General features: G+C 42.5%; 2 protein-coding genes across 17 annotated transcripts in view; one reads left to right on the top strand and one right to left on the bottom strand.

Moving 5' to 3' along the window:
* The window catches only part of LOC106565371 (CUGBP Elav-like family member 4), a 104,850-nt gene extending 92,935 nt beyond the window's left edge, over window positions 1-11,915 (top strand). For 10 of the 16 annotated variants that reach the window (XM_014132406.3, XM_014132398.3, XM_014132395.3 and 7 more), the window contains exons 12-14: window positions 870-1,013; window positions 5,598-5,791; window positions 6,015-11,915. In XM_014132406.3, the coding sequence (XP_013987881.1) occupies window positions 870-1,013; window positions 5,598-5,725 (272 nt within the window). In that variant the 3' untranslated portion in view covers window positions 5,726-5,791; window positions 6,015-11,915. The remainder of the gene's footprint in view (window positions 1-869; window positions 1,014-5,597; window positions 5,792-6,014) is intronic. The other 6 variants (XM_045691569.2, XM_045691567.2, XM_045691568.2 and 3 more) reach the window with 1 other exon arrangement.
* A 319-nt stretch (window positions 11,916-12,234) lies between these two features.
* kiaa1328 (KIAA1328 ortholog) overlaps window positions 12,235-27,842 on the bottom strand; it is a 53,127-nt gene continuing 37,519 nt past the window's right edge. Inside the window, exon 11 of the mRNA XM_014132391.3 lies at window positions 12,235-12,695. Within this exon, the coding sequence (XP_013987866.3) occupies window positions 12,470-12,695 (226 nt within the window). The 3' untranslated portion in view covers window positions 12,235-12,469. The remainder of the gene's footprint in view (window positions 12,696-27,842) is intronic.

Here is a 27,842-nt window from a genome sequence, read left to right as displayed (position 1 = left end):
TTCCTTCATCCACACTGATGTGAAGAGCAGTCATCACCTAGGAAAGGACACAAGGAACGGACATACTATAACCCGAATGTCAGCCGTCTGCAGTAGATCACCTGTTGGTGGTGATTCAACATGTAGAATCGTCGGGAAACAGACAGTGTTCTATATTCAGAGGCAATAGGACCGCCACCCACTGCATTTAACAGTTCATTTTTGCCTTGGAAGAAAGCCAGAGAAAACAAGTGAGACAGAGAAGCACACCGGTAGACTGGCTAGAATCAGCCCGTGGAGGGAGAACTCATTGACCTGTGTGCTTGACGACTCTGGCTTGGGACTCTGGCTCCCCCCTGTGGAGTGTAGATGAAATGAATGGGCATTATTTTGCATCCCAAATGTCACTCTACGCCCTTCATAGTGCACAACTTTTGACCAGAGCCCTATGGGACAAAGTAGTGCCCTGGTCAAAAGTAGTGCACTGTATAGGGAATGGGTTGCCATTTGAGACACAGCCATCATCTGAGATCAGAAATTGTTCTACATATTCTTTCTGATCTCAGATGTTGCATCATTTGCATCATTGCATCATCATGTTGGTTGGTCCGAAAACTCTTCCTTCCTTTTGTTTCTCCCTTGCCTTCCCCCTCTATACCACCACCTGTATCACTCCTTTGCTATCACCCCACACTCTCCTGTCCCATTCTTCCACCTCGTTCCCACCCCTTTCATCTCTCTCTCTCACTCTCTCTCTACCCCTTCCCTCTCCTCCTACCCCTCTCTCTTCTCTCTCCCCATGCCCTCCCACCCCTCCCTCTCTCCCACTCCTTTCTCTTCCCCCTTCCCCTCCCCTCCTCTCTCCACCCCCCTCTCCTCTCTGTGTGCAGGGCCGGAGGGCTGTAACCTGTTCATCTACCACCTCCCTCAGGAGTTTGGGGATGGCGAGCTGATGCAGATGTTCCTGCCTTTCGGTAATGTCATCTCCTCCAAAGTGTTTGTGGATCGGGCGACAAACCAAAGTAAATGCTTTGGTGGGTAAAAACGATAAAACACCTGTAAAGATGATTTATTCTTCATTATTATCCTTATTATTATTATTTCACTAATTACTTTCTTTACCGCAGACGCAACCTTTTTTGAAAACATTGAAAAGAGAAATTGTAAATTCCGGAGTTGCTTGAAAATTGGGGGCCCTGGCGGGTGGAATGGGGGGTGAATGTGTCTTGTGGGTCTTCTGTTACAGATAAATGTAATGCATGTAGCGGTGGGTAACACCTGTAACTGCATCATAAAGAGGTCCTCACTCTCAATAGTATGACAGATCCGATGTTATAAGTTATCATAATGTTTTATGTCAGGTTATGACAACATATTGTTATGACAACATATTGTAGTGACCTTGTCAAGTCAACAGCTAAACTATTACACCAAGAGGTCCGAACCAAAGGGTAGGTAGCGTAAACTTAACCACATGTAACAAATGGATTTGCATGAATATACACATCAAAAGTCCCAATGCAAAGTTACACCTAACTTTTCTATTTTTCCAGTTATTAGCTACATAAACCGATCAGAATTCCGAAGAATACCTAAGTCATGCCGTAAAATGTTTTTGTATGGTGTGGCGTAATATGGAGGATCTGGAAAGCCAGTCTATTCTCTGATCTAGCAAATACTTTATGAATAAATTGTTACAAATCAGCTTACCAGGTTGCTAGCCAATTAGCCTGCTAACAATAACCCTACCAGCCTGGTAACGTTACATTAGCACTGCATGAGTCAGCCATTTGCTATCAACACCTTGCTAACAGCTACATTAAAGTAAACCAAGGTTTTTAAATACATAACCCCATCTAACCAGTTATCAAATAATGTTACCGGTAAATGCAGTTATTTTAGCCAGCAAGCCAGCCAGATAAAGTTTGTTCTTTTAGCCTGCTAGCTAGCCTAGCCAGCTAACTAGCCTAGCTAGCCAACCACCACGGTCGACAAAGCTGAGTAGTAAGACAGATAACTACACCAACTAGTCTAGAACAGGCAGGAAACCCACAGAACACAACATAAAAAATACAGCAGATACAGTGAGGGAAAAAAGTATTTGATCCCCTGCTGATTTTGTACGTTTGCCCCCTGACAAAGAAACGATCTATAATTTTAATGGTAGGTTTATTTGAACAGTGAGAGACAAAATAACAACAACAAGAAATCCACAAAACGCATTTCAAAAATTGTATAAATTGATTTAGATTTTAATGAGGGAAATAAGTATTTGACCCCCTCTCAATCAGAAAGATTTCTGGCTCCCAGGTGTCTTTTATACAGGTAACGAGCTGAGATTAGGAGCACACTCTTAAAGGGAGTGCTCCTAATCTCAGTTTGTTACCTGTATAAAAGACACCTGTCCACAGAAGCAATCAATCAGATTCCAAACTCTCCACCATGGCCAAGACCAAAGAGCTCTCCAAGGATGTCAGGGACAAGATTGTAGACCTACACAAGGCTGGAATGGGCTACAAGACCATCGCCAAGCAGCTTGGTGAGAAGGTGACAAGTTGGTGCGATTATTCGCAAATGGAAGAAACACAAAAGAACTGTCAATCTCCCTTGGCCTGGGGCTCCATGCAAGATCTCACCTCGTGGAGTTCCAATGATCATGAGAATGGTGAGGAATCAGCCCAGAACTACACGGGAGGATCTTGTCAATAATCTCAAGGCAGCTGGGACCATAGTCACCAAGAAAACAATTGGTAACATACTACGCCGTGAAGGACTGAAATCCTGCAGCGCCCACAAGGTCCCCCTGCTCAAGAAAGCACATATACATGCCCGTCTGAAGTTTGCCAATGAACATCTGAATGATTCAGAGAACAACTGGGTGAAAGTGTTGTGGTCAGATGAGACCAAAATGGAGCTCTTTGGCATCAACTCAACTCGCTGTGTTTGGAGGAGGAGGAATGATGCCTATGACCCCAAGAATACCATCCCCACCATCAAACATGGAGGTGGAAACATTATGCTTTGGGGGTGTTTTTCTGCTAAGGGGCCAGGACAACTTCACCGCATCAAAGGGACGATGGACGGGGCCATGTACCGTCAAATCTTGGGTGAGAACCTCCTTCCCTCAGCCAGGGCATTGAAAATGGGTCGTGGATGGGTATTCCAGCATGACAATGACCCAAAACACACGGCCAAGGCAACAAAGGCGTGGCTCAAGAAGAAGCACATTAAGGTCCTGGAGTGGCCTAGCCAGTCTCCAGACCTTAATCCCATAGAATATCTGTGGAGGGAGCTGAAGGTTCGAGTTGCCAAACGTCAGCCTTGAAACCTTAATGACTTGGAGAAGATCTGCAAAGAGGAGTGGGACAAAATCCCTCCTGAGATGTGTGCAAACCTGGTGGCCAACTACAAGAAACATCTGACCTCTGTGATTGCCAACAAGGGTTTTGCCACCAAGTACTAAGTCATGTTTTGCAGAGGGGTTAAATACTTATTTCCCTCATTAAAATGCAAATCATTTTATAACATTTTTGACATGCGTTTTTCTGGATTTTTTGTTGTTATTCTGTCTCTCACTGTTCAAATAAACCTACTATTAAAATTATAGACTGATAATTTCTTTGTCAGTGGGCAAATGTACAAAATCAGCAGGGGATCAAATACTTTTTTCCCTCACTGTATAAAGTACAGAGAGCGGAGACTTACAGATTGATGGCTGAGTTAGCTACCAAAGAAGAGTCAAGGAGAGAGGAGGCTCAGAAGGAGAGGCCGTTTCACCGGCCGAGGGAGAGTCAGCTAATCCAATGGTGATATATTGAGGTAAATCCAAAATAGATTGATTCCAGAGGCAATAATCCAGAGGCAGGAATGGGCACAGGAGACGAGGGGAAGAGTCAAGATTAAGACGGAGATTGGAGGAAGGCTGCAGGCAAATGGAAATGATCACAACAGCATAGTCAGTCAGCTACTGTAGCACACTAGTACTAAACCAAGGTTGAAAAACTCTGGTAGCATATTTCACAAAAAACAGGCATTCCCCACATGTGGGGAATATGATTGGTTGTTTACACCACACCTCCTCGTGATTGGTGGATTGTAGCTCACCACTGCCAACACTCAGTCTGCATGGCTAGTGGCTAACGTTAGCCACCTCGAGCTAGCTAACGCCGAGTAGATTCTCCATATGATGTTGAGAAACAGTGCTTGTGGATAGTTTAGAAGATATCTGAAAAAAGTTACCAAATGGTAAAAATGTAAAAACTCCAAAACATAACCAAGTTATAGGTAACCAGATCATGACTATAACTAAGTTACTAAGTCTTTGAACACACTGTGTTGTTACTTTGGTGAGTAAAAACTCATGCTTCCTACCCTTTAAGGTTGCTACAATATGATACATGACATGGCTCTAATCATTTAGACTAGTACATCAGCTAGCTGAGAAATAAGCATGGTCATAACACTTCCTATGAATACCCTCTTCATAAGGCATTATATATATGCCTATAAAGCATTATGAGATATACAAGATGCATTATAATGCATTATGAAGAAGGTATCCATAGGAAGTGTAACTGCCATGGTTAATTGGCATATCACTGAAAGGTACCAGGAATGTATTCTAGCATAAACGGATGTATCATGACTGCTTATAACAGATGTTATATGCTAATGACAGGCTTATGACATATTTATGAAGCAGAGTTCTAGTAACGTGTTACCCCATAAACACTCCCTCTTTAGTGATAATCATGACAGGACTAGTTCATATCTTTCATTGAGAAGTAGTCTTTACCATAGATTTACAATATCCGGAATCAAAATAGTATAATTGGGTATAACATAGTAATATTTAAGAATAATTTTCATGGGCCTTTTAACAGAGGCAGAATTAAATTGGTATTTATCCTTGCACCCTCTAGGTGATGTTATTTTGGTTATTGAGAGTCGGAAATATGTCCAACAAATATTTAAGTGTCATTTTGACGAGTGCTGTCTGTTCTAATTCTATGGTTTCTACCCTTGATTTGAGTGACCTAGTGTTGTTTCTATTGCACGTCGTTAGGCTTGTTATTGATGTGGGCATTTGATGTGTCAAACTGTGTCTAATGTACAGTAACTTTAACATGCATTATATGCTAAGATGTCCACGTGATAATATTATAAGAGAACTGCAATTGAAGTGAAGTGTTACGGCATGTGTTTTTAAAGCGTTATAAACTCAGATAAACTGAATGGCTATGGCAGGAAATGTGCTATATAGATAACAGTATGATTAAGTATTAATTGAAGTTAGTGTATTCTTTGTGTGTTGCAAATGTGGGAAAATGTAAGAATCATGTTGAACTGTCTGTCACCAACTTGAAATCTGAAGTAACTTTCTCATATCCCTCCCCTCATCCTTACCCTTGCCTGTATCTTGTTTTCCTTCTTTCCTTCCATCTCACGCTTTCCTTTCATAAAACTTCAACTGTCACTCATACTGTCCTTTGGTCTTGCACTTACCTAACCTCGTCCCCTCTCTCTCTCTTCCACGATATTTCCATCTTCCTCTCTTTCCATTTTTCTCTCTCCCCATCTCCCTTTCTCTCTCTCTCTTTGTGCGGTCCATCCCCCAGGGTTTGTGAGCTTCGATAACCCAGGTAGTGCCCATGCTGCCATCCAGTCAATGAACGGCTTTCAGATCGGCATGAAGAGACTCAAGGTGCAGCTCAAGAGGCCGAAGGACGCCAACCGCCCCTACTAGCCCCTCCCCCTATCAGCCACCCCTGCCCTGAGGGATATGGCAGTCACTGCACACAGGGCAACACAGGTGAGAGGAGTCGCATGCAATTGGACCCCTAAATTATATAATATATAAAATAGAATGTTTAACACACACATATATATGTGTATATATATAGTTTAATGTATTTATTTACATTGTCTATATATTTATATTTGTTGATGTGTGAAAATATGTTTTGCTAGGGCAAATAGATCAATGTGATTTTATTGTTAGCAATGAATAAAGGACCATATTCTTACTTTTCCAGGTTTTTATTGAGCTGGAACACATGTTGATTAAATGAACGACGTCATTGAACTGAAAGACCACAGGAATTATTTGAGGCTGGTATGAAACTGGATCATATACTGGGCTGAACATGAACAAATTAAATGACCAAGTAATGGACACCTCTGTTGGATGTACCTTTTGGACCTCAGAGAGAACTCATGCAAGCCTGGGTAGCTCCAGGACTCTTACTCTCTTTATCGCCTCCCCTCCTCTCTTTCTCTCTCCCTAAACCTGCCTGAATGACAGCTACCTTACAGGACCACAAGGGAAGTATTATAAAAGAAGAAGAAAAAAAAAAGAAGAAAAAAAAAACCGTGGAACAGAGATGGAGGAAGTATGGATGCCAAGAGTTCCAAGAACTAAACTAACTTTTAAAAAATACTTTATGGGGGAATGCCATAGGAGATATCTATGTAAAGGTGTTGGGTATGGGGAAATAACTTTTTAAAGAACACTTTTACAGGACTAGGAGGAGAGAACTTTGTAGGGAATGCGATATTTCATGACCCAAACTCACTTTGATTCGGGATGGCCATCTTTAGCTTGGAGTGCCTGTCTGTTTCCAGGGGATACCGTTGCCAAGGAGAGCCATAGCAACGGTCTCCAGGGAGTCTTACCTGTCATTCCTTAGTTGTTTTAGGGACCAAAAGACCAAACATTTTTATTGCTGAGGACTTGTAGCTCTATTAATATACTCGGACCACTGCATCTCTTTTAATCTTTGTTAATCGATTAAAGAGTTGCATTTAAAAGATGTGTACATTTAGAATATATATACAATATATGTATATATACATACATATATATTGCTGTTATGCTTTTTGAATACAGGCAACACTATTTCAGATGACCAATGGGGTCGCTCACTTCGCTAGTTTACAATTAACTATTCAAAATGTTTATTTTTTTCCTCTTCTCATTTTCTCTTGGGGGATGGGATGGAGAGTGCATGGGAAGGGTTGTTCCATACTGCAGCCTTACCTTTTCTAACTTGACATCCTAACCTCATAGTTAAAAGAACATCAAAAATGTTTGAAATATATGAACTTGTTTATATTTGCAGTACATATATATGTATATGTATAACACGCATTCAAGCTAATGTATTCATATATATACATATATACAGTATATATAGATAAATAGATATTAATCAAACTAATATATGTATTTACAGTATATGCACATATTTTATGTGTGTCTGTATATAGAACAGCTATTGACTATGATGAGCTGTAATTTTTTTGTAGATTTTAGCTGGAGTTTGAAAAACTGCTCTGCTTGGGAAGAGGCGCAAATCTGGCAGCTCCCAGAGCTGCAGGCATTCCTCTCTCTAATAAACTATATATGCTGATACACACATATTCCTGAATATATGTGTGAAGATTCACATACACTGTATGTACGTGTACATACCATTTAAAAATGCAAAAAAGCCACTTCTCAGTAGCAGGCTTAAAGAGAATCAGGCTAAATTAATTTTAGAGGTAGGACAAAGATCTTTGACTTGATTCCAAACATAACTTTTCAGCTTCAAAGGACACTCTACACAAACTTAACATGTATAAACAACGTTCTCTTTGACATTTGAACCAAAATGGATGAATACCGTGACCTTTTCTCTCTCTTAATTGCATTCAGTAAGTAAGTGCATGTAGCGTATGGGCTGTCAACACAAGGTGTGCCTTGTCACCTGCAGAATCTGCCATCAAGCACTGTGCTTTCAAAACATTACTGCAAGCAGCCAACGCGCTACGATGATGTCAAAACTGCAGTCGCATTCCATCATGTCGTTTCACATCTCCATAGAGAGCTTTAGCAGTAAAGCATGTCAAAGCTAACGAATCGTTCAGATGATTCATCGTGGTCCTCTCACACATGGAAATTAGCATCAAGTACTCTGACAGTCACAGACTCATTGTGATGTGTATTTGTCATTACACTTTAAATCAAAGTGGGTATTATATATTCTGCTAGTACATGTACTAACTAAAAGGGAGCACTTGGAAATGCTGTGCAAGTATAAGAACCCTTGAGGCTACGTTCCACTGGGTTTGGTCTGACATTGCGTATCGTATGGTTATAACTTATAGGTGAAGTTTCATGATGTTAACACATTGCAGACCTAGGAAGTGGTTTGTCTACTGAACACAAAGGAACCAGGAAGTGTTTTGTAATGTATACAGCCGGCGCCAATTCAGCTATTGTTGTATGGAGCTCTCTCTAACTGTTCCTCACTACACCATTCCCCTAGTGCCTGCGTCCAACTTTTACTAACAGACAGGGATGTAGGGTTAAATAAAAGGTGGGTAAACACTGAATACCAGTCGAGACCGCCAGGCTGTTTCCAACGTCAATGCTAAGAGTGCTAATTTAGCGAACTAGGTGCATAACTGCTATGCTATAGAAATAGAATGACTAGAACATACATCCCCATTCAAGTCAATGTTGGCATAATGGGTGGACTGGCAGCTATGGAGAGTAAACCAATAGGAGCAAAGCTAGGTTGAAGATGACAAACGTTAACCTTTATGGGATTCTAATATACCGTAACTCTTTGCAACAATGGGACCAGCTATACTAGTTAGCAATGGTACTGGTAGTTAGCAACGGCGCTGGTCCCAGATTTGTGACATCGTGGTCTTAACCTGTATATTGTAGATGTAGGAGCAAAGCCGGAAGTAAAATATGTGCTAAAATGTGTGATTTGTTGATTTAACTCAACTGAAATACATTCCATTGCATGAGCCACATCAGTTAACATCATTTGAATTAACATTCTACATTTACTATGGAAATGATTGCGTCCCAATACCAGGCAGCCATTGCGAATGTACCCATGAGTTTACCAATCAAATTGCTAGGGTTAGAGGTTCCGAGACCTTTCTATTCAATCTATTTCTATGTGCTATGCATCAAATCAAAACTGTGTTTAACTGGATTTAGCCTCAATTGCATCCCTGCTACAAGGTCTGTGTCTCACCCTGTCTACCCCAATGCAAACAGGCCTAAAGATGTCATTAACACTCTCCTTTACAACACCTTCTTTCTCTGGGTTTGTGAAGTAAAGTTCTGAAATGCCTCTCCCCATTATTTATCAAAGGTTTGAGATCGGTTTCTTGTTGCACAAATTTCCCATTGACATCAACCAATTTATGATTTACTTGAAATTCAAAGTTATGCATAAGTTCGGATTCGGCTTCTAAGTCACTTCAACGTGTCTCCCCAAACCAGTTAAATATAATGTCAAAATCTAGATTTCTGCCTAAATAGACATACCCAAAAGTAATGATTTACCATGAGGGCCATGAACAATACACAGTAATGCTTATTCTAACAGAAATATCAAAATCTCACCTTTCCGGTAAAAATTGTTTTAAATTGCTGAGGTGTTGTCACTTTTGAGGACACAAGCTCAAGTACACAGTACTAATATGATAGAAATATGAAAAATCATACAGGATATGTTTCCTATTCAATAAAAGTGGGAGAATAGAGCTCGAAATGCTTTCTAAATATGGAAGCAATCAAATAATAAACAACTTACTATAATAATTCACCTGTCTTATAGCTGATCATACTTAGTGATTACAAAACTGGCACCAATTCATATAACTGACAACAATTTTCTGCCCAGTGTCCTCTGAACGACTCAGAGACTCCATTTAAATGCCTGCTAACTCGTTACAACTTCAGCTTTAAGCACAAAGAAGCACAACATGCTGTGACCAAGACAAAGTGGTCTTGTTTCAATTCTACAAAATTATTTTGTATTTGTTCATGTTGAGAGCTCTTAAATCTGAGAATATCCCAGCGAGATGATTATGCTTTTGCTGTAAATCGCTAGGCTCTCCTGTTTCATATACCATATTGTAAGTGGAGCTGCGAGTTTCACAGCCAGAGGAAATTGATCCTTTGTCTGGATAGGCCAGAAAATGTGACGTGTCACTCCCTATGCAAATCAGGTGTCAGATTTTACATACTGCATCTCAGATGAGAGCAGAGAGCAGTATGTGAAGCGGGACAACCAGAGCTTTCACAGAGTGCACAGCATTTGATGTTGCGCCATCCACAAGGCTCTCTGTATACAAAAATGGCGGTTGGAACTGGTTCAAAACTGCTCAAAGTCCCCTTAACTTCTCCCAATGCCACCTTTTACTCAGCTCATGCTCTCCCAATCACACTTTCCCAATGAAATTCATCCCTCACTCTCCATTTTGTTCTGTGTTTAGGTTTATTTCCCTGCTTGCGCCCCTCTCTCTGCCTACTTTAACCCGCATTCCAAGAGCTGAGGGTACTGGATTGGTGTCAGCAATATGGTGGAAACTCCCTTAGCCTTTCAAATAGGCTATAGAGCTATTAGTGCATTTCTTACACCTATCCCAATGCTTTCCAATTGAGTGAATGAAGGCAGAGGGAGAGGAATGACTGGAATTGAGCACCTATTTCACACGCTATAACTTTCAGCTGCAACTGTTTACATATAAATTGAGAAAAAAACATCGTGGTTCAAAAACAATGAGAAACAGAGCAGAAGTTTGAATATAAATATATATAAATATATACATAAACCAATGAATATACTGTAAATGTTTTTGTTGCTCTGTTTTCCTCTGTACATAGGTTTGCATATTTTATAGGACTTTTACTTCTATCTACAAGGACTGAATAAAAATGAAACTTTAATTACTTCAAAAAGAGGAACGAAAACATAATAATCAATGAAACCAGGTTTAAAAAAAAAGAGTCCATAGGAATATGGTACAACTGTATGACCTGACCTAGGCATTTAACCAGAAAACAGTCAGGGAGAGCATTGAACTCAATTAGAGCATAGACATGCATTGGCCTTTTTATACAAGTGTTTTGGGGTTTCTTTCATTTATTTATGTATTTATTTATTTATTACTTCTGTTTACAAATGATATGCATGATTTCATGGCATTATTTTTCTATGAGTTGGTATGTGACCAAATAGTTTTTTATATTCATGTATAGGCCTACATTGTGGTACATTGTTGACCACTTATTGTCTACAGGATCACAACTTGCAACAGTTCTTTGAGAAAGGGAGATTATACTCATATTTGCCAAGTTTGTTTTGTTACGTTTTCTCAGAGGTTTATCTGTTGTTCTTTTTTTAATTTGTGATTGTTTATTCAATATCAGAGCTCTAGTGTTCTTTTAAAGCGTTATGCTGCTGTTTTCTGAACTGTTTTACATTTCACTTCCCCGCTCTTAATATTTAAATGTACCTCAACTGTTCAATCTATCTAGATGATTAAAGCTACAAAGTGCATTCAAATTGCGGTATATTTGTGAAATTCTACATACAAATTCCAAATTCAGCTAAATGTGGCAGCATATAGGTTGCAATGACATTGACATGGCAATTTATTGTTTCAAAATTAAAATACAAATTAGTGTTAAGAGTTCTGTATTAATCAGAGAAATGTTGTTTCTTTTGTCTCAATTATCATATCTGTTTTTTGTAATGTCTTATAGAGCTCTGATGTTGTACAAGTGTTCAGTTCTATCAAGGGTAAAATACCTATCAAAAACTGCACTATTTCATCAAATATTCAGTTACTCAATTTCCGATCATGCTGTTATCATGGGTTTGTTCCTACACTTTACTTCTTCAATGGATTCAAAAGTATTCTGAAGACAATTTCAGCACATGAAGGGGATGGGGAATTGAATGTTGCGTGTAGCGCTTTACCATGTCTGATGAGGTAGGCTTCTCATTGGTTAGTGCGCTTTAGGCTCCCGCCCTCGTCTCTCCAGACTGCACCATTCTCTGATCCCTGGACTATTTTGTAATTTTAATGAATGATGCGTCTCAGCTTAGCCCAATAATAAAGCACAGTCTAGAATACACCCGTGTTGTGACTCAAACTTACTGCATATTCTAACAGCGTCTCGACCAGGGTCATATTCATTAGGCAGCAAACGTTAGAAAATGTATTGCATTCCATATTAAAAATAATTTGCCCTAATGAATATGACCCAGTTCTTGTAATCCTTCAGTTCTGAGATAATGTGACCAAGGTGGTCACGAACTAAGAAGATTCACAAGAATTGTACCATTTACATTGAAGTGATAAGAAATCCACGTATGAGAAGAATTAAAGTGCATTTAGCTACTTTGTCGGTGACAATGTCACAAAATATGGAGACCACTACACAATTTTTATTTGTATTTTTTTTTATTTACATTTAATATAAAAAACAATCAATATAAAAACAATTGCATTTTAAAAATACAATAGTACAATTACCTAAATCATGATTGTCTTATTTGGACATTTCAAACCAAAACAAATAGAAGGCACTGACCTCGATTTAAGAGCCAATGGTAAATATCAAGTAAATGATTAAGAATTGTAATTTTTTTCCCCCCTCAGGGTAACTACTTCCGGACCCCCCGACTCAGCAGATGAAAAAAATCTCTTCCAGTATCTGGCTCTCCTCCAGGTCCTGTTGGGGGGTCCGGTAAGGGCCAGGGTGGGAGAGCAGAGCTTGGCGGGCTGGTTTGGGGACACTGAGGGGGGGCTGGCATCGGGTAGGGTTGCCTCGATGGGCGGAGGGGCTGTTTCGCTCGGGCAGAGAGATGGGACTGAAGATCTCCAACAACTCAATCAATGAAGAGTCCAACCTAGAGCAAAAACACAGATGAAGAGGAGTCAATGAATGAAAACCCATTTGATAAGTGCATGATACGTCTACTTGCTAACATAATCGCAATATTACCTATGTAATATTGTCCTTTCTTGAATCTCTCCAGCATTCGTGCCATCCTATTGTTTAACAGGAACTAGACAAGGCCAAAGCATGACTGTGGCACAAAGCTTGTAGTGCAAATGTGTAGTGCACCTCGTATTTGTTAAACAGAAGATATGAAAGGATATCCATGTACGGATGAATTGTTAACTCAATGTTTTTGTTCTGTAGTGTCCATTGAAGTGTAACACAACCAGTGTAAAATGTATAAAGCCCTGGGGTGGACAAGCAGAAGGGCATGAGATGTTACAGGTGCAACAGAAAGAGATCGAGAGCGCACAGGGGCCTTCTCTTCCAGAATAAGAATGAGGGAAGAAATAAATAAACCAAAGCGAGAGATTAAGCTAATAGAGATTCAATCCTTCAGTCTGGCTGCTTGATAAATTATTCAGTGTGTACACACAGTTGGACGAGTGCATTCCAGATACAAAACATAAATTCTTAAAGCACGCTCCATCGATGTTTCTAACATCATTCGCTGCTCGTTTTAAAGCTACGAATTTAAAACACAGAAAATGTATCACTATAAATATTTTGTTAAACAGAAAAAGACTCAGATGGGTATCAGCAGCCAGCATCGCTGACCACCCACGCACATGTCAACGAGCGCCGTAAGCCAACCATTGGCTCTCAGAACCTCGGAAACGCGTAGATGCAAATCGATGCTGCTTAAGAAAGAACGATCATTGTAGTTTTCCATCCATTTCTTAAAATCTATGTACTTTGAATTAATCTGTACAAAAGTGTGTGTGTGGGAAAACAAAAGGGACACCTATAGCGGATAACACCTGCTGGGGGGAAAAACAAGATTGAAGCTTAAGTAAATCCGTCTTCTTCATTTGGTCTCCTTTTGACTGTCAATAGCAGTTAGTGGGGAGAAGAGTGACAGTGTGTGAGAGAATGTGTGAGAGTGAGTGAGAGAAATACAGAGTGCAGGGAGGGAGTGTCAGGGTGAAACTTTGGCAGGGCTCCCTCTTGAAATGTGAGAATTTGCATTTTCATTTGTGGATTTATTTAACGGACAGGCCTCTCAAACAGCCATCCATCAACGGACGACATTTCCGTAATGAATAATGCATCACTTACCGGCGGTCACAATCTATAACAAGGTAAAGGGGGTGATGGGGTGGGGGTACAGTTTGGGAAAGGGGGAATTCAAAGGTTGGGAGGGGGAAGTGAGAGAGGGAGATGGATAGAGAACAGGCCGGGTGGGGAGAATGCTAATGGTTTGGAGGGGCCATGGATACCAAAGGCCTTCGTTGTTTTACGCAAGGTTCAGTAGCAAATGGCCTGCGGGTATTAATATCACTCAAGGGGGCTCTTTATGAATCTGCTTGACTACATGCTCCCACAGATAAGTCACACAGAAATAAATGAATACATTTCGCATTACAAAAACATGCATACTCAAAGTTGCTACCTTCCATATCAGACTCGTCACTACATTCTCCAGACATATCGAGCCTATACTTTCCTGGGTGCTACTCTCCAAGATCTGCAGTTAGTCTATCCACTCTTTGCTCTCTCCCCTTTTCTCACAACTTCCTCAGGTTGTTCCGCTCTTCTCTCATTAAAGATGTCCGTCTCGCCCTAGCGCCCACTTTCATTTGCAGTCCAAACAGTATTATAAAAATCCTATAAAATGGCAGGCCTGTACATCACACATGTCAATTCCCAGCCAATCAATAGCAGGCGGGCAAGGTGAGGAGGGGGAGGGAAAGAGGGAGGCAGGAGGATGCAATGGAACTCTCATTACTAACTAGCGCAGGAGGCCAGGGATTAACTTGTCGTTTCATGTTTAACCCAGCCCTATTTTGCAATTTTCACCTAAGATTAAATTGGTTAAAAGTTAATGGTTGTTGGGGTTTGCTTCTGAATGAAAAGAGGTGGTTTACCATTAGGGTAAGGACCACAGTACAGCGTGCGTCAGATTTTGCTATACCATGGCACTCATTCAATGTTAGTGTGGAATTCCTGAGTTGCCGTGGTTGGTGGCAGGCATACATTAAGGGGGATGCATGGGTATGGTAGGGCTTACCCCTCACTCTCATAACATCTGCAAAAGTCTACATAGTGCCAGGACGACCCTCGCCAACCTCCCCGCAAAACAAAAACCCTTAAAATGACATGCTTCTTTGATTCCCTCCACACACACAAAATCAGATTGGGTGTCTGAATAATGCAGGAAGCTGATCTCGGACAGCGGACTACGATAAAATATTTCTGTCCATACATAAGCTAGCATTCTCCGGTGCTTGTTAGCTTAAGCAGCCCTGCGTCGCTGGGGTTTGGCATTGTCTGGATTAAAGGGCAGGTGAGAGCAGAGCAGGCAAGAGGGGCTGATTACTGTCTGTCTGTTGGAAGGGAAAAGAGAGGAGAGGGTGTTTTTACTCCACATTTCCTCATTAAAGAAGAAGTTCTGACCAGGGTTTTGAGGTAACTCTTGGCTACTAAGCTTGTCCAAACGACCTTCTGCTTCTGAACAAAGGGGACTCCTAAATCCAGTGAATATTGACTACAAAATCAACTCTTGGCTACTATGCTGGTTGGAGAGTGGTTTAGGAGGCCAAATCTGAATGCTGTTCCCATTTAGTTTGTTTCAATAAATTATCCAAGAAAGACATCTGTGGGTTTTTGAGCATACAGAGTCTGAAAAGTGTAAGTCAATCTTGGGTGTCTTTTGGAGACAATGACTGGCTGAGGTCAGTTGACAGCTCAAACTTTTTATAACAAAATCTAAAGTTGACAGTATAACGTTACATCGTCTGACTGATACGTTAACATGCTAGAAACTCATACTAATAAAACAAACTGAACGGTGAAGACAACATTTGAACAATGATCACGTTTGTCGCTGTTAAGAGCAAACCTCTCAGAAGGGCCCTAATGAAATGCTTTCAAAGTTCAGTCATTATAGGTGGTGGGCCGACACCGAAAACAGTCAAGTTGATCGATCTACGTCGAGGAGCTGATTTTCTGTATACGACAATGAAAATTTCTTCTGATTACTGTAAAATCTGTTGGCAGCTTAAATTCTTGCAAATCTTCTCAGAAAAAGTCGTTTTTCAACGCTATATGCTTCTATCTACGATGTAAACACAGCCTCAGATCTGCTGTCAGTGTATTAAGAGGAACTAACGCTAGCTCTGAAAGACTGAAATAAGATAAATATCTGTGAGTGCACTTAAAATGTAGAATGCAATACGAACAGTCTTGATCGTGAGACAGGACAGACGGAGGGCCGTACCCCCAATCTAGCTCCTCAATGCTAAGTGCCAAGCGGAGACGCATCAGGTCTCATTTTTACAGTCTTTGGTATGACTTGGCCAGGGATTGAAATCACAACCTTCCAATCTCGGGGCGGACACTAACCGCAGGGCCACCGAGTTGGTGAATAGGCATCATGTTTGATGTGTCGGAACATAAGGTATGGAAAATGATAAAGAGCCTGTAGGATTATAGAAAAAGCAGTTGGGAAATAAATGTTTGAGTTTCAAACACTAAATGTTCAGTGAATGTGAGAATATTTTGGTGTTTTAGATTATTAATTTTCCTACTAACTTTCTAAAAGTTGACAGTGTCAAAATCTTGCCAATCCATTCATTATTCTACTAACTAATTATGAGTGTGAGACATCTTTTTCATAATGTACGTTTCGTGCATATACAGTGAGGGATAAAAGTATTTGATCCCCTGCTGATTTTGTACGTTTGCCCACTGACAAAGAAATGATCAGTCTATAATTTTAATAGTAGGTTTATTTGAACAGTGAGAGACAGAATAACAACAAAAAAATCCAGAAAAACGCATGTCTGAAATGCTATAAATTGATTTGCATTTTAATGAGGGAAAAAAGTATTTGACGCCTCTGCAAAAAATGACTTAGTACTTGGTGGCAAAACCCTTGTTGGCAATCACAGAGGTCAGACATTTCTTGTGTGTTGGCCACCAGGTTTGCACACATCTCAGGAGGGATTTTGTCCCACTCCTCTTTGCAGATCTTCTCCAAGTCATTAAGGTTTCGAGGCTGACGTTTGGCAACTCGAACCTTCAGCTCCCTCCACAGATTTTCTATGGGATTAAGGTCTGGAGACTGGCTAGGCCACTCCAGGACCTTAATGTGCTTCTTCTCGAGCCACTCCTTTGTTGCCTTGGCCATGTGTTTTGGGACATTGTCATGCTGGAATACCCATCCATGACCCATTTTCAATGCCTTGGCTGAGGGAAGGAGGTTCTCACCCAAGATTTGATGGTACATGGCCCCGTCCATCGTCCCTTTGATGCGGTGAAGTTGTCCTGTCCCCTTAGCAGAAAAACACCCCCAAAGGATAATGTTTCCATCTCCATGTTTGACGGTGGGGATGGTGTTCTTGGGGTCATAGGCAGCATTCCTCCTCCTCCAAACACGGCGAGTTGAGTTGATGCCAAAGAGCTCCATTTTGGTCTCATCTGACCACAACACTTTCACCCAGTTGTCCTCTGAATCATTCAGATGTTTATTGGCAAACTTCAGACGGGCATGGCATGTATATGTGCTTTCTTGAGCAGGGGGACCTTGCGGGCACTGCAGGATTTCAGTTGCCTTTTATACAGGTAACAAACAGATTAGGAGCACTCCCTTTAAGGGTGTGCTCCTAATCTCAGCACGTTACCTGTATAAAAGACACCTGGGAGCCAGAAATCTTTCTGATTGAGAGGGGGTCAAATACTTATTTCCCTCATTGAAACGCAAATCAATTTATAACATTTTTGACATGCGTTTTTCTGGATTCTTTTGTTGTTATTCTGTCTCTCACTGTTCAAATAAACCTACCATTAAAATTATAGACTGATCATTTCTTTGTCAGTGGGCAAATGTACAAAATCAGCAGGGGATCAAATACTTTTTTCCCCCTCACTGTACATTTAAACAAAGATCACCACAAATAATGTTTAACAATTTATTGAGTACGGCGACAAATAGCAAAGGTTTCTCAGGCAGTCAGATTTTTTCTACAAGAGTCTCAGGCAGTATTGGAAGTATCTAAATATAGTGTAGCCTATCAATCAATGTACATCAAGTGCCATGGAGGACACAATCTTACAGTCCAGAAAAGAGAGCTATACCATCTACGACAAACGCTTGGGCATCTAAACTAGAACTGTTATCAATGCATGCTTCAGTATTTCCCCTCCTCTCTAAGAGCATTTTGTGTGCCCCCATAGGTGCATCGAAACAGTCACCAATGTGCTAAGTGCCTTAGCAGAATGCAATCTATAGCTTGTGTGGTCCAGATACAAGAACTCTACCATCTATGGCAAAAGCCTGGGCTCATGACAGGGACAATAGAATTCTCACCACTGTATGTTACAATTAGGGGTTGGAACCGGTTCAGCAAACAACCGATAACCTGAAACAGAACCGGAAACTAAAGTGATCTATACTGTCCCAGAACAGAACCATTATTTTAAAAGCATAGGAACTGGTTAATAACATTCCGGGCATGTTTTCCCCAGTCCGCCCCCCCCGCAAAAAAAAAAATTGCAACAAAGCGAGCGCCTATGCAAAGCCCTCACTGTCAGACAGAAACGTATTCTGGCTTCTGCCTGCCGGAAATCTTTGCCAGTGGTTGTGCGTGTATGTAGGCTACCTGCCCCTCCCCTCCTAAGCATAGGTTACTGTAGCCTACTGACGATATTACAAGCGTGATTCAGAAATCCAGTCTGATAGCCTTGAGATAGAAGCTGTTTTTCAGTCTCTCGGGCCCAGCTTTGATGCACCTGTACTGACCTCGCCTTCTGGATGATAGCAGGGGTGAACAGGCCGTGGCTCATGTGGTTGATATACTTAAATGATCTTTTTGGCCTTCCTGTGACATCGGGTGCTAAAGATGTCCTAGAGGGCAGGTAGTGCGCCCCCAGTGATCCGTTGGGCAGACCGTACCACCCTCTGGAGAGCCCTGTGGTTGCAGTCGGTGCAGTTGCCATACCAGGCGGTGATACAGCCGAACGTGATGCTCTCAATTGTACATCTGTAAAAGTTTCTGGAGGGTCTTATGGCCGAAGCCAAATTTGTTCTGCCTCCTGAGGTTGAAGAGGTGCTGTTGCACTTTCACCACACTGTCTGTGTGGGTGGACCCTTTCAGATCGTCAGTGAAGTGTACACCGAGGAACTTGAAGCTTTCCACCTTCTCTTCTGCGGTCCTGTCGATGTGGATAGGGGCGTGCTCCCTCTGCCTTTTCCTGAAGCCCATGATCAGCTCCTTCGTTTTGTTGACGTTGAGGAAGAGGTTATTTTCCTGGCAGCACTTTGCCAGGGCCCTCACCCCCTCTCCGTAGGCTGTCTCGTGATTGTTGGTAAACAGGCCTACTACTGTTGTGTCGTCTGCTAACTTGATGATTACATTGGAGACGTGCGTGGCACACAGTCATGGGTGAACAGGGAGTACAGGAGGGGGCTGAGCACGCACCTTTGTGGGGCCCCCGTGTTGAGGATCAGCGAAGTGGAGGTGTTGTTTCCTACCTTTACCACCTGGGGGTAGCCCGTCAGGTAGTCCAGGACCCCGTTGCATAGGGCGGGGTTCAGACCCAGATCTTAATGATGACCTTGGAGGGTACTATGGTGTTGAAGGCTGAGCTATAGTCAATGAACAGCATTCTGACGTAGGTATTCCTCTTGTCCGGATGGGATAGGGCAGTGTGTAGTGCAATTGTATCGTCTGTGGATCTATTGGGGGAGTAAGAAAAATGAAGTGGGTCTAGGGTATCACGTAAGGTGGAGGTGATATGATCCTTAACTAGCCTCTCAAAGCACTTCATGATGACAAAAGTGAGTGCTATGGGGCGATAGTCATTTAGTTCAGTAACCTTTGCTTTCTTCGGTACAGGAACAATGGTGGACATCTTGAAGCAAGTGGGGACAGCAGACTGGGATAGGGATTGATTGATCCATAAACACTCCAGCCAGTTGGTCAGCAAGTGCTCTGAGGACGCAGCTAGGGATGCCGTCTGGGCTGGCAGCCTTGCGAGGGTTAACACACTTAAATGTCTTACTTACGCCGGCCACGGAGATCGAAAGCACACAGTCCCTGGGAGCGGGACGTGTCGGTGGCACTGTGTCATCATCAAAACTGGCGAAGGTATTTAGCTTGTCTGGGAGCAAGACTTCGGTGTCCGCAATGTGGCTGGTTTTCCTCATTGTAGTCCGTGATTGGCATATGACATACGTCTCGTGTCGGAGCCGTTGAAATGCGACTCCACTTTCTCTGTACTGACGTTTTCCTGTTTGATTGCCTTACGGAGGGAATAACTGTTTGTATTCAACCATATTCCCAGTCATTTTGCCATGGTTAAATGCGGTGGTTTGTGCTTTCAGTTTTGTGCGTATGCTACCATCTATCCACGGTTTCTGGATTGGGTAGGTTTTAATAGACCCCGTGGGAACAATACCCTCTATACACTTCCTGATGAACACTGTGTCCGTGTAAAAAAAACATCTTCATGTAGAAATAGAATGAAACAGGCATTTTTGCTCTATTATAGTGGCCACTATAGTAGACATCAATCAAGGGCACAAGGCTACGTGTGCAAAAATAACGTTAACCGAGTAAAATAATACCCCTCACTCACAAGTGTTACTGTCAAGTTCAACACAACAAAAGCAATATCTTTGGGCTACACTGCACATTGTTACATTGGACACTTTCTGCCTGTGGACATTGGTTCTACAAAGTGCAAGGAGAGCATGATACCCTTTGTTGGCATAATTGATCTCTTTCAGGCAGAGAGTACACCTGGCATACCCCTTTTTACCCATTGTGTGTATTGAGAAAGTGTGTGGTGTTCCTTTCACCTTTATAGTGGCATCCAGCTTAAGCCAGGCCTAGCTACACTTGATCCCTGAATTCAATTGTTTAACAAGCAACGCCTCATTTTCACCTAATTCTCTCATTTTGAAAATTAACCTGTTTAGGATAGGGGGCAGTATTTTCACGGCCGGATAAAAAACTTACCCCATTTAATCTGGTTATTACTCCTGCCCAGAAACTAGAATATGCATATAATTATTAGCTTTGAATAGAAAACACCCTAAAGTTTCTAAAACTGTTTGAATGGTGTCTGTGAGTATAACAGTACTCATATGGCAGGCCAAAACCTGAGAAGATTCTATATGGGAAGTGCACTGTCTGACCATTTCTTGTCCTTCTATAGCCTCTTTATCGAAAATAGAGGATCGCTGCTGTAACGAGACATTTTCTAAGGCTCCCATAGGCTCTCAGAAGGCGCCAGAACGGGGAATGATGACTCTGCAGTCCCTGGGCGAAAAACAGTAGGGGTTTTGGAAAGTGGTCGTTCTGAGAACAATGACACTGGTGCGCGCGTGCATGTGAAGACTCCATTTTCTATTTAAAGTGTTGCGAACGAAAACAAGGTCTCCCGGTTGGAATATTATCGCTATTTTACGAGAAAAATCGCATAAAAATTGATTTTAAAAAGCGTTTGACATGCCTCGAAGTACGGTAATGGAATATTTTGAATTTTTTTGTCACAATACGCGCCGGCACGTCACCCTTCAGATAGTGTCTTGAATGCAAGAACAAAACGCAGCTATTTGGATATAACTATGGATTATTTGGAACCAAAACAACATTGGGTGTTGAAGTAGAAGTCCTGGGAGTGCATTCTGACGAAGAACAGCAAAGGTAATCCAATTTTTCTTATAGTAAATCTGAGTTTGGTGAGTGCCAAACTTGGTGGGTGTCAAAATAGCTAGCCATGATGGCTGGGCTATCTACTCAGAATATTGCAAAATGTGCTTTCACCGAAAAGCTATTTTTAAAAAATCGGACACCGCGATTGCATAAAGGAGTTCTGTATCTATAATTCTTTAAATAATTATGTTTTTTGTGAACGTTTATCGTGAGTAATTTAGTAAATTCACCGGACGTTTTCGTTGGGTATGCTAGTTCTGAACGTCACATGCTAATGTGAAAAGCTGGTTTTTGATATAAATATGAACTTGATTGAACAAAACATGCATGTATTGTATAACATAATGTCCTAGGAGTGTCATCTGATGAAGATCATCAAAGGTTAGTGCTGCATTTAGCTGTGGTTTTGGTTTTAGTGACATTATATGCTTGCTTGAAAAATGGGTGTGTGATTATTTCTGGCTGGGTACTCTCCTGACATAATCTAATGTTTTGCTTTCGTTATAAAGCCTTTTTTAAAATGGACAATGTGGTTAGATAAAGGAGTGTCTTGTCTTTGAAAAATTGAAGTTTTTGGATTTTTGAGGTGTTTGTAATTCGCGCCACGCTCTATCATTGGATATTGGCGAGGCGTTCCGCTAGCGGAACATCTAGATGTAAGAGGTTTTAACCACATACTGTGGAGGGAAAACATTAGTTCACAGACAGTAGTTAGTTCGATAGCTAGTGAACTAGTTAACATTCTCCAAACGAGCATTACTCGTTGGCCTACAGCCAGTGTTGATCCAAAGCCCCCCACCCCGCCTAAACTTTTCTCATCAGATCTACACGAATCACGTAGGTCACCTATTTTGACTAGTTTGCATCCCTGAACTGTTTAATTGTTACCCGATTAAATTAATAATGTAACAATTAACTCATTAGGATTTGGGGCACCACGGAACCACTTCGCTACACTCGCATTACCATCTGCTAACCATGTGTATGTGACCAATACAATTTGATATGAGTTTATTTCTTCACCTCATGTTGAGGTTCAGAGTTTCAACAATTTAAAACACGTAGCTCTCGCCTCACATTTCCTGGTCTAAAGGTTGATTCCTCTTCCAAGCCTTTATGCACTCTTGGTAAAAATGAGCTCTCTGACCTCCTTCGGGGCGTGGCTACTTAACCTCTCTAGGGTAGGGGGCAGTATTTTCACAGCCGGATGAAAAACGTACCCAAATTAAACGGCCTACTACTCGGGCCCAGGAACTAGAATATGCATATTATTAGTAGATTTGGATAGAAAACACTCGGAAGTTTCTAAAACTGTTTGAATGATGTCTGTGAGTATAACAGAACTCATATAGCAGGCAAAAACCTGAGAAAAATCTAACCAGGAAGTGAGAATTCTGGTGCTTGTAGTCCTTCCAAGTCATTGCCTATTGAACACACAGTGACTTAGGGTTCATTTTTGCACTTCCTAACGCTTCCACTAGATGTCAACAGTCTTTAGAAAGTTGTTTGAGGCGTCTATGATGAACAGAGAGCGAACAGAGGAAGTTGGAAGTTGTTGACTCAGGAAGGTACTGGCGTTCATTGGCGAGCTTTCACATGAGAGTTAGCTGTGTTCCAAAACGTTTTTCAAGACATTGCAATCGTCCGGTTGGAATATTATTGAAGTTCTAAGTGATAAAGGCCCTAAAGATTGATGCTATACAACGTTTGACATGTTTGAACGAACATAAATATTACTTTTTTTACTTTTCGTCATGACATTTTCCGCACGCTTCCTACACTTGGAGTAGCCAACTGAACGCGCTAACAACAAGGAGCTATTTGGACATAAATTATGGACTTTATCGAACAAAGGAACATTTATTGTGGACCTGGGATTCCTGGAAGTGCCATCTGATGAAGATCATCCAAGGTTAGTGATTCATTTTAGCTGTATTTCTGGTTTTTGTGACACCTCTCCTTGCTTGGAAAATGGCTGTGTGGTTTTTCTTGTCTAGGTGCTGTCCTAACAATCTAATGTTATGCTTTCGCCGTAAAGCCTTTTTGAAATCGGACAGTGGTTGGATTAACGAGAAGTCTATCTTTAAAATGGGATATAATAGTTGTATGTTTGAGAAATTTGAATTATGAGATTTCTGTTGTTTTGAATTGCTGCTATTTCACTGGCTGTTGGCGAGTGTGTCCCGCAGAGTTTGCTATTCATAAGAAGCATTGCCTGATGTTAACCATGCCTTGAAGAAAACAGATCTCAGTAGACCTAAGATTAAGAATTGTTGACTTGCATAAAGCTGGAAAGGGTTAGAAAATTCTCTAAAAGCCTTGATGTTTATCAGTCCATGGTAAGACAAATTGTCTATAAATGGAGAGAGTTCAGCACTGTTGCTACTCTCCCTAGAAGTGTCCGTCCTGCAAAGATGACTGCAAGAGCACAGCGCAGAATGCTCAATGACATTAAGAAGAATTCTAGAGTGCCAGCTTAAGATCTACAGAAATCTCTGGAACATGCTAACATCTCTGTTGACGAGTCTATGATACGTAAAACACTAAACAAGAATGGTGTTCATGGGAGGACACCACAGAAGAAGCCACTGCTGTCCAAAAAAAACATTGCTGCACATCTGAAGTTTGAAAAAGTGCACCTGGATGTTCCACAGCGCTACTGGCAAAATATTCTGTGGACAGATGAAACCACAGTTGAGTTGTTGGGAAGGAACATACAACACTATGTGTGGAGAACAAAAGGCACAGCACACCAACATCAAAACCTCATCCCAACTGTAAAGTATGGGATGAGGTTTGTAACTAATATAAATCTAAAGTTCAGGTCCTCCCGAGTGGCGCAGTGGTCTAAGGCCCTGCATCGCAGTGCTTTAGGCATCACTACAGACCCGGGCTCAATCCCAGGCTGTGTCACAACTGGCCGTGACTGGTCCCATCGGGCAGCGCACAATTGGCCCAGCGTCGTCCGGGTTCGGGGAGGATTTGGCCTGGGGGGCTTTACTTGGCTCATCGCGCTCTAGCCACTTGTGGCAAGCCTGGCGCCTGCAGGATGACTTCGGTCGTCAGATGAACGGTGTTTCCTCAGACACATTGGTGCAGCTGGCTTCTGGGTTAAGCAGGCGGCTGTTAAGAAGAGCAGTTAGGCGGGTCATGTTTCAGAGGATGCATGACTCGACCTTCGCCTCTCCCGACCCCGTTGGGGAGTTGCAGCGATGAGACAAGATCGCAATTGGATAACACGAAATTGGGGAGAAAAAGGAGGTAAAATAAATACCGTAATTTCCGGACTATTGAGCGCACCTGAATATAAGCCGCACTGAATTAAATTTTTTATTTTTTATTTTGAACCTAAATAAGCCGCAGGTGCCTACCGGTACATTGAAACAAATGAACTTTACACAGGCTTTAACGAAACACGGCTTGTAACAAAAATAAATAGGCTTTAACGAAACACGGCTTGTAACAAAAAATAAAAAATTAGCAGTAAACAGTAGCCTACCAAGAAAGTCATTTGTAACCATCTTCCTCCTCCTGCACTGAAACCACTGAAGTCATCTCCTTTAAAAAAAAATTGAAAGCGGGAAAAATCCATATATTAGCCACGTCATTGTTTAAGCCGCGAGGTTCAAAGCGTGGGAAAAAAGTTGCGGTTTATAGTCCAGAAATTACGGTACATCTAAAGTTCAATGTGTTTCCATCGCATTTTCAACTCTACTGATCTCCACGGTCACAAACTGTTACGTTAAATAGCAAATGTGCCTCTGCAATTTAGCCAACAGCTGGCAGATACAGTGCGGGTAGGCTAGTCTACATGCTGAGATTATTATGGATACGTTTTATCCATAATATTTGTATTTCTCAAAATGGCAGTCAAGCATCGATCACGTCATCAGAATAAGATCCTCGATATTTATTAGAAAGGAGCATCAAGATCACTGTGCACTTTCCACACCCTATGAAGTTCGTAACATATTTCACCTGTAGCCTAATAAACTGTATGGTTTCCCGAGTCACAGTGGGAGGACCACAAACACACACACCCACCATCTCGCATAATACATTTTACAGGCACAAAAAGATCCCACCATGTCGAAAGCACAAATTATCTGTCTGCATTTATACAATTGTACCGAAACTACCTTTTTCCCTCACAGCTATACTGATCTTTTTTAATTTTTTATATACGGTATAACTTTACTCACATAAACATGGTTAATGATGAAAAATAACATTACATCGCTATTGACTGCTGGTTTGTGTACAAGTGGTAGCATCACGAGTAAGTGAGCATTAAGCAGTAGCTGAAAGAAGGGAGGCTCGTGGACCCCGCTTGAGCAGAAATCTCCGTATTTTTTTTAGCAACAGCATGTTGGATTCCAGAAAATCCAAAACCGCAGCCACTCCATATTACTAATTACCTGTATCCATGATTTCCCTTAGTGGTTTTAATGGCCATCTGCTGGAGTTTGTTCGATTGGCATGGTGGTGGTTACTTTGACCATATTGCATTGTTTAAGATTTACAAACAATTTCTCAGAACATTGTGAAGAGCTTTCCTTCTGGCTGAGTCAGAGACAAGCTGTCTTGATGCTTCATGTTGCTAGGCTATGGACGACCATGTTCCCAGTAGGACATTTTAAGTTCACACCTGAAGAAATGTGTAATATTCATATGCACAGAAAAAAAGACACTTGCCAGAAATAAAAAATAAAAAAGTAGGAAACGTGTTCCCTTTCCTTACATTTTTTTTATAAAAAAAAAAAATCATACTATTCCATACAAGTTAAGCAACACACACACACACACACACACACACACACACACACACACACACACACACACACACACACACACACACACACACACACACACACACACACACACACACACACACACACACAAGGGAAGACGACACTGTCACATTAAATACCTTTCCACACAAGCGGGGGGGAGGCATTCGTAACGAATTCTCTCTCTCCCTCCCCCTATTCCTCGCTCTCTCCATCTCTCTCGCTCCCTTCCTCCCTGGCTCTCTCCCTCTCCCTGGCTCTCTCCCTCTCCCTGGCTCGCTCTCTCCCTCTCCCTCGCTCTCTCCCTCGCTCTCTCCCTCGCTCTCCCCCTCGCTCTCTCCCTCTCCCTCGCTCTCTCCCTCTCCCTCGCTCTCTCGCGCTCTCACCCTCCCTCTCTCGCGCTCTCACCCTTCCTCTCTCGCGATCTCACCCTCCCTCTCTCGCGATCTCACCCTCCCTCTCTCCCTCCCTCGCTCTCACTCTCCCTCTTTCTATCCCTCGCTCTCTCCCCCTCTCCCTCGCTCACCCTTGCTCTCTCCCTCCCTCGCTCACCCTTGCTCTCTCCCTCCCTCGCTCTCCCTCTTTCTATCCCTCGCTCCCTCCCCCTCGCTCACCCTTGCTCTCTCCCTCTTCCTATCCCTAGCTCTCTCCCTCTCCCTCGTTCGCTCTCTCCTCCTCGTTCTCTCCCTCTTCCTCGCTCTCTCCCCCTCGTTCTCTCCCTCTTCCTCGCTCTCTCCCTCGCTCCCCCTTGCTCTCTCCCTCTTCCTATCCCTAGCTCTCTCCCTCTCCCTCGTTTGCTCTCTCCTCCTCGTTCTCTTCCTCGCTCTCTACTTCTTCCTCGCTCTCTCCCTCTTCCTCGCTCTCTCCCTCTTCCTCGCTCTATCCCTCGCTCCTCCCCCTCTCCCTCGCTCCCCTGCTCTCCCTCCCGCTCACCCTTGCTCTCTCCCTCCCTCGCTCCCCTCGCTCCTCGCTCCCTCGCCCTCGCCCCCTTGCTCTCTCCCTCTTCCTATCCCTAGCTCTCTCCCTCTCCCTCGTTCTCGCTCTCTCCTCCTCGTTCTCTTCCTCGCTCTCTACTTCTTCCTCGCTCTCTCCCTCTTCCTCGCTCTCTCCCTCTTCCTCGCTCTCTCCCTCTTCCTCGCTCTCTCCCTCTTCCTCGCTCTCTCCCTCTTCCTCGCTCTCTCCCTCGCTCCCCCTTGCTCTCTCCCTCTTCATATCCCTCGCTCTCTCCCTCTCCAGCTCACTCCCTCGCTCTCCCTCTCTCACTCCCTCGCTCACTACCTCTCTCCCTCTTTCCCTCGCTCACTCCCTCTCCCTCTCCTCGCTCTCCCTCTTCCTCTCTCTCTCCCTCTTCCTCTCTCTCCCTCTTCCTCTCTCTTCCTCTCTCTCCCTCTCCTATCTATCCTTCCCTCCCTCCCTCCCTCGCTCTCTCCTCCCTCTCCCGCCTCCCTAGCTCCCTCTCCCTATTCCGCCCTCTCTCCCTCTCCCTATTCCGCCCTCTCTCCCTCTCCCTATTCCGCCCTCTCTCTCCCTATTCCGCCCTCT

The sequence above is a fragment of the Salmo salar genome, chromosome 12 (assembly GCF_965601325.2).
Source record: "Salmo salar chromosome 12, fSalSal1, whole genome shotgun sequence".
NCBI lineage: Eukaryota > Metazoa > Chordata > Actinopteri > Salmoniformes > Salmonidae > Salmo > Salmo salar.
Note: the sequence above shows the minus strand (reverse complement) of the source record. Positions and strands in the feature narration are given on the sequence as shown.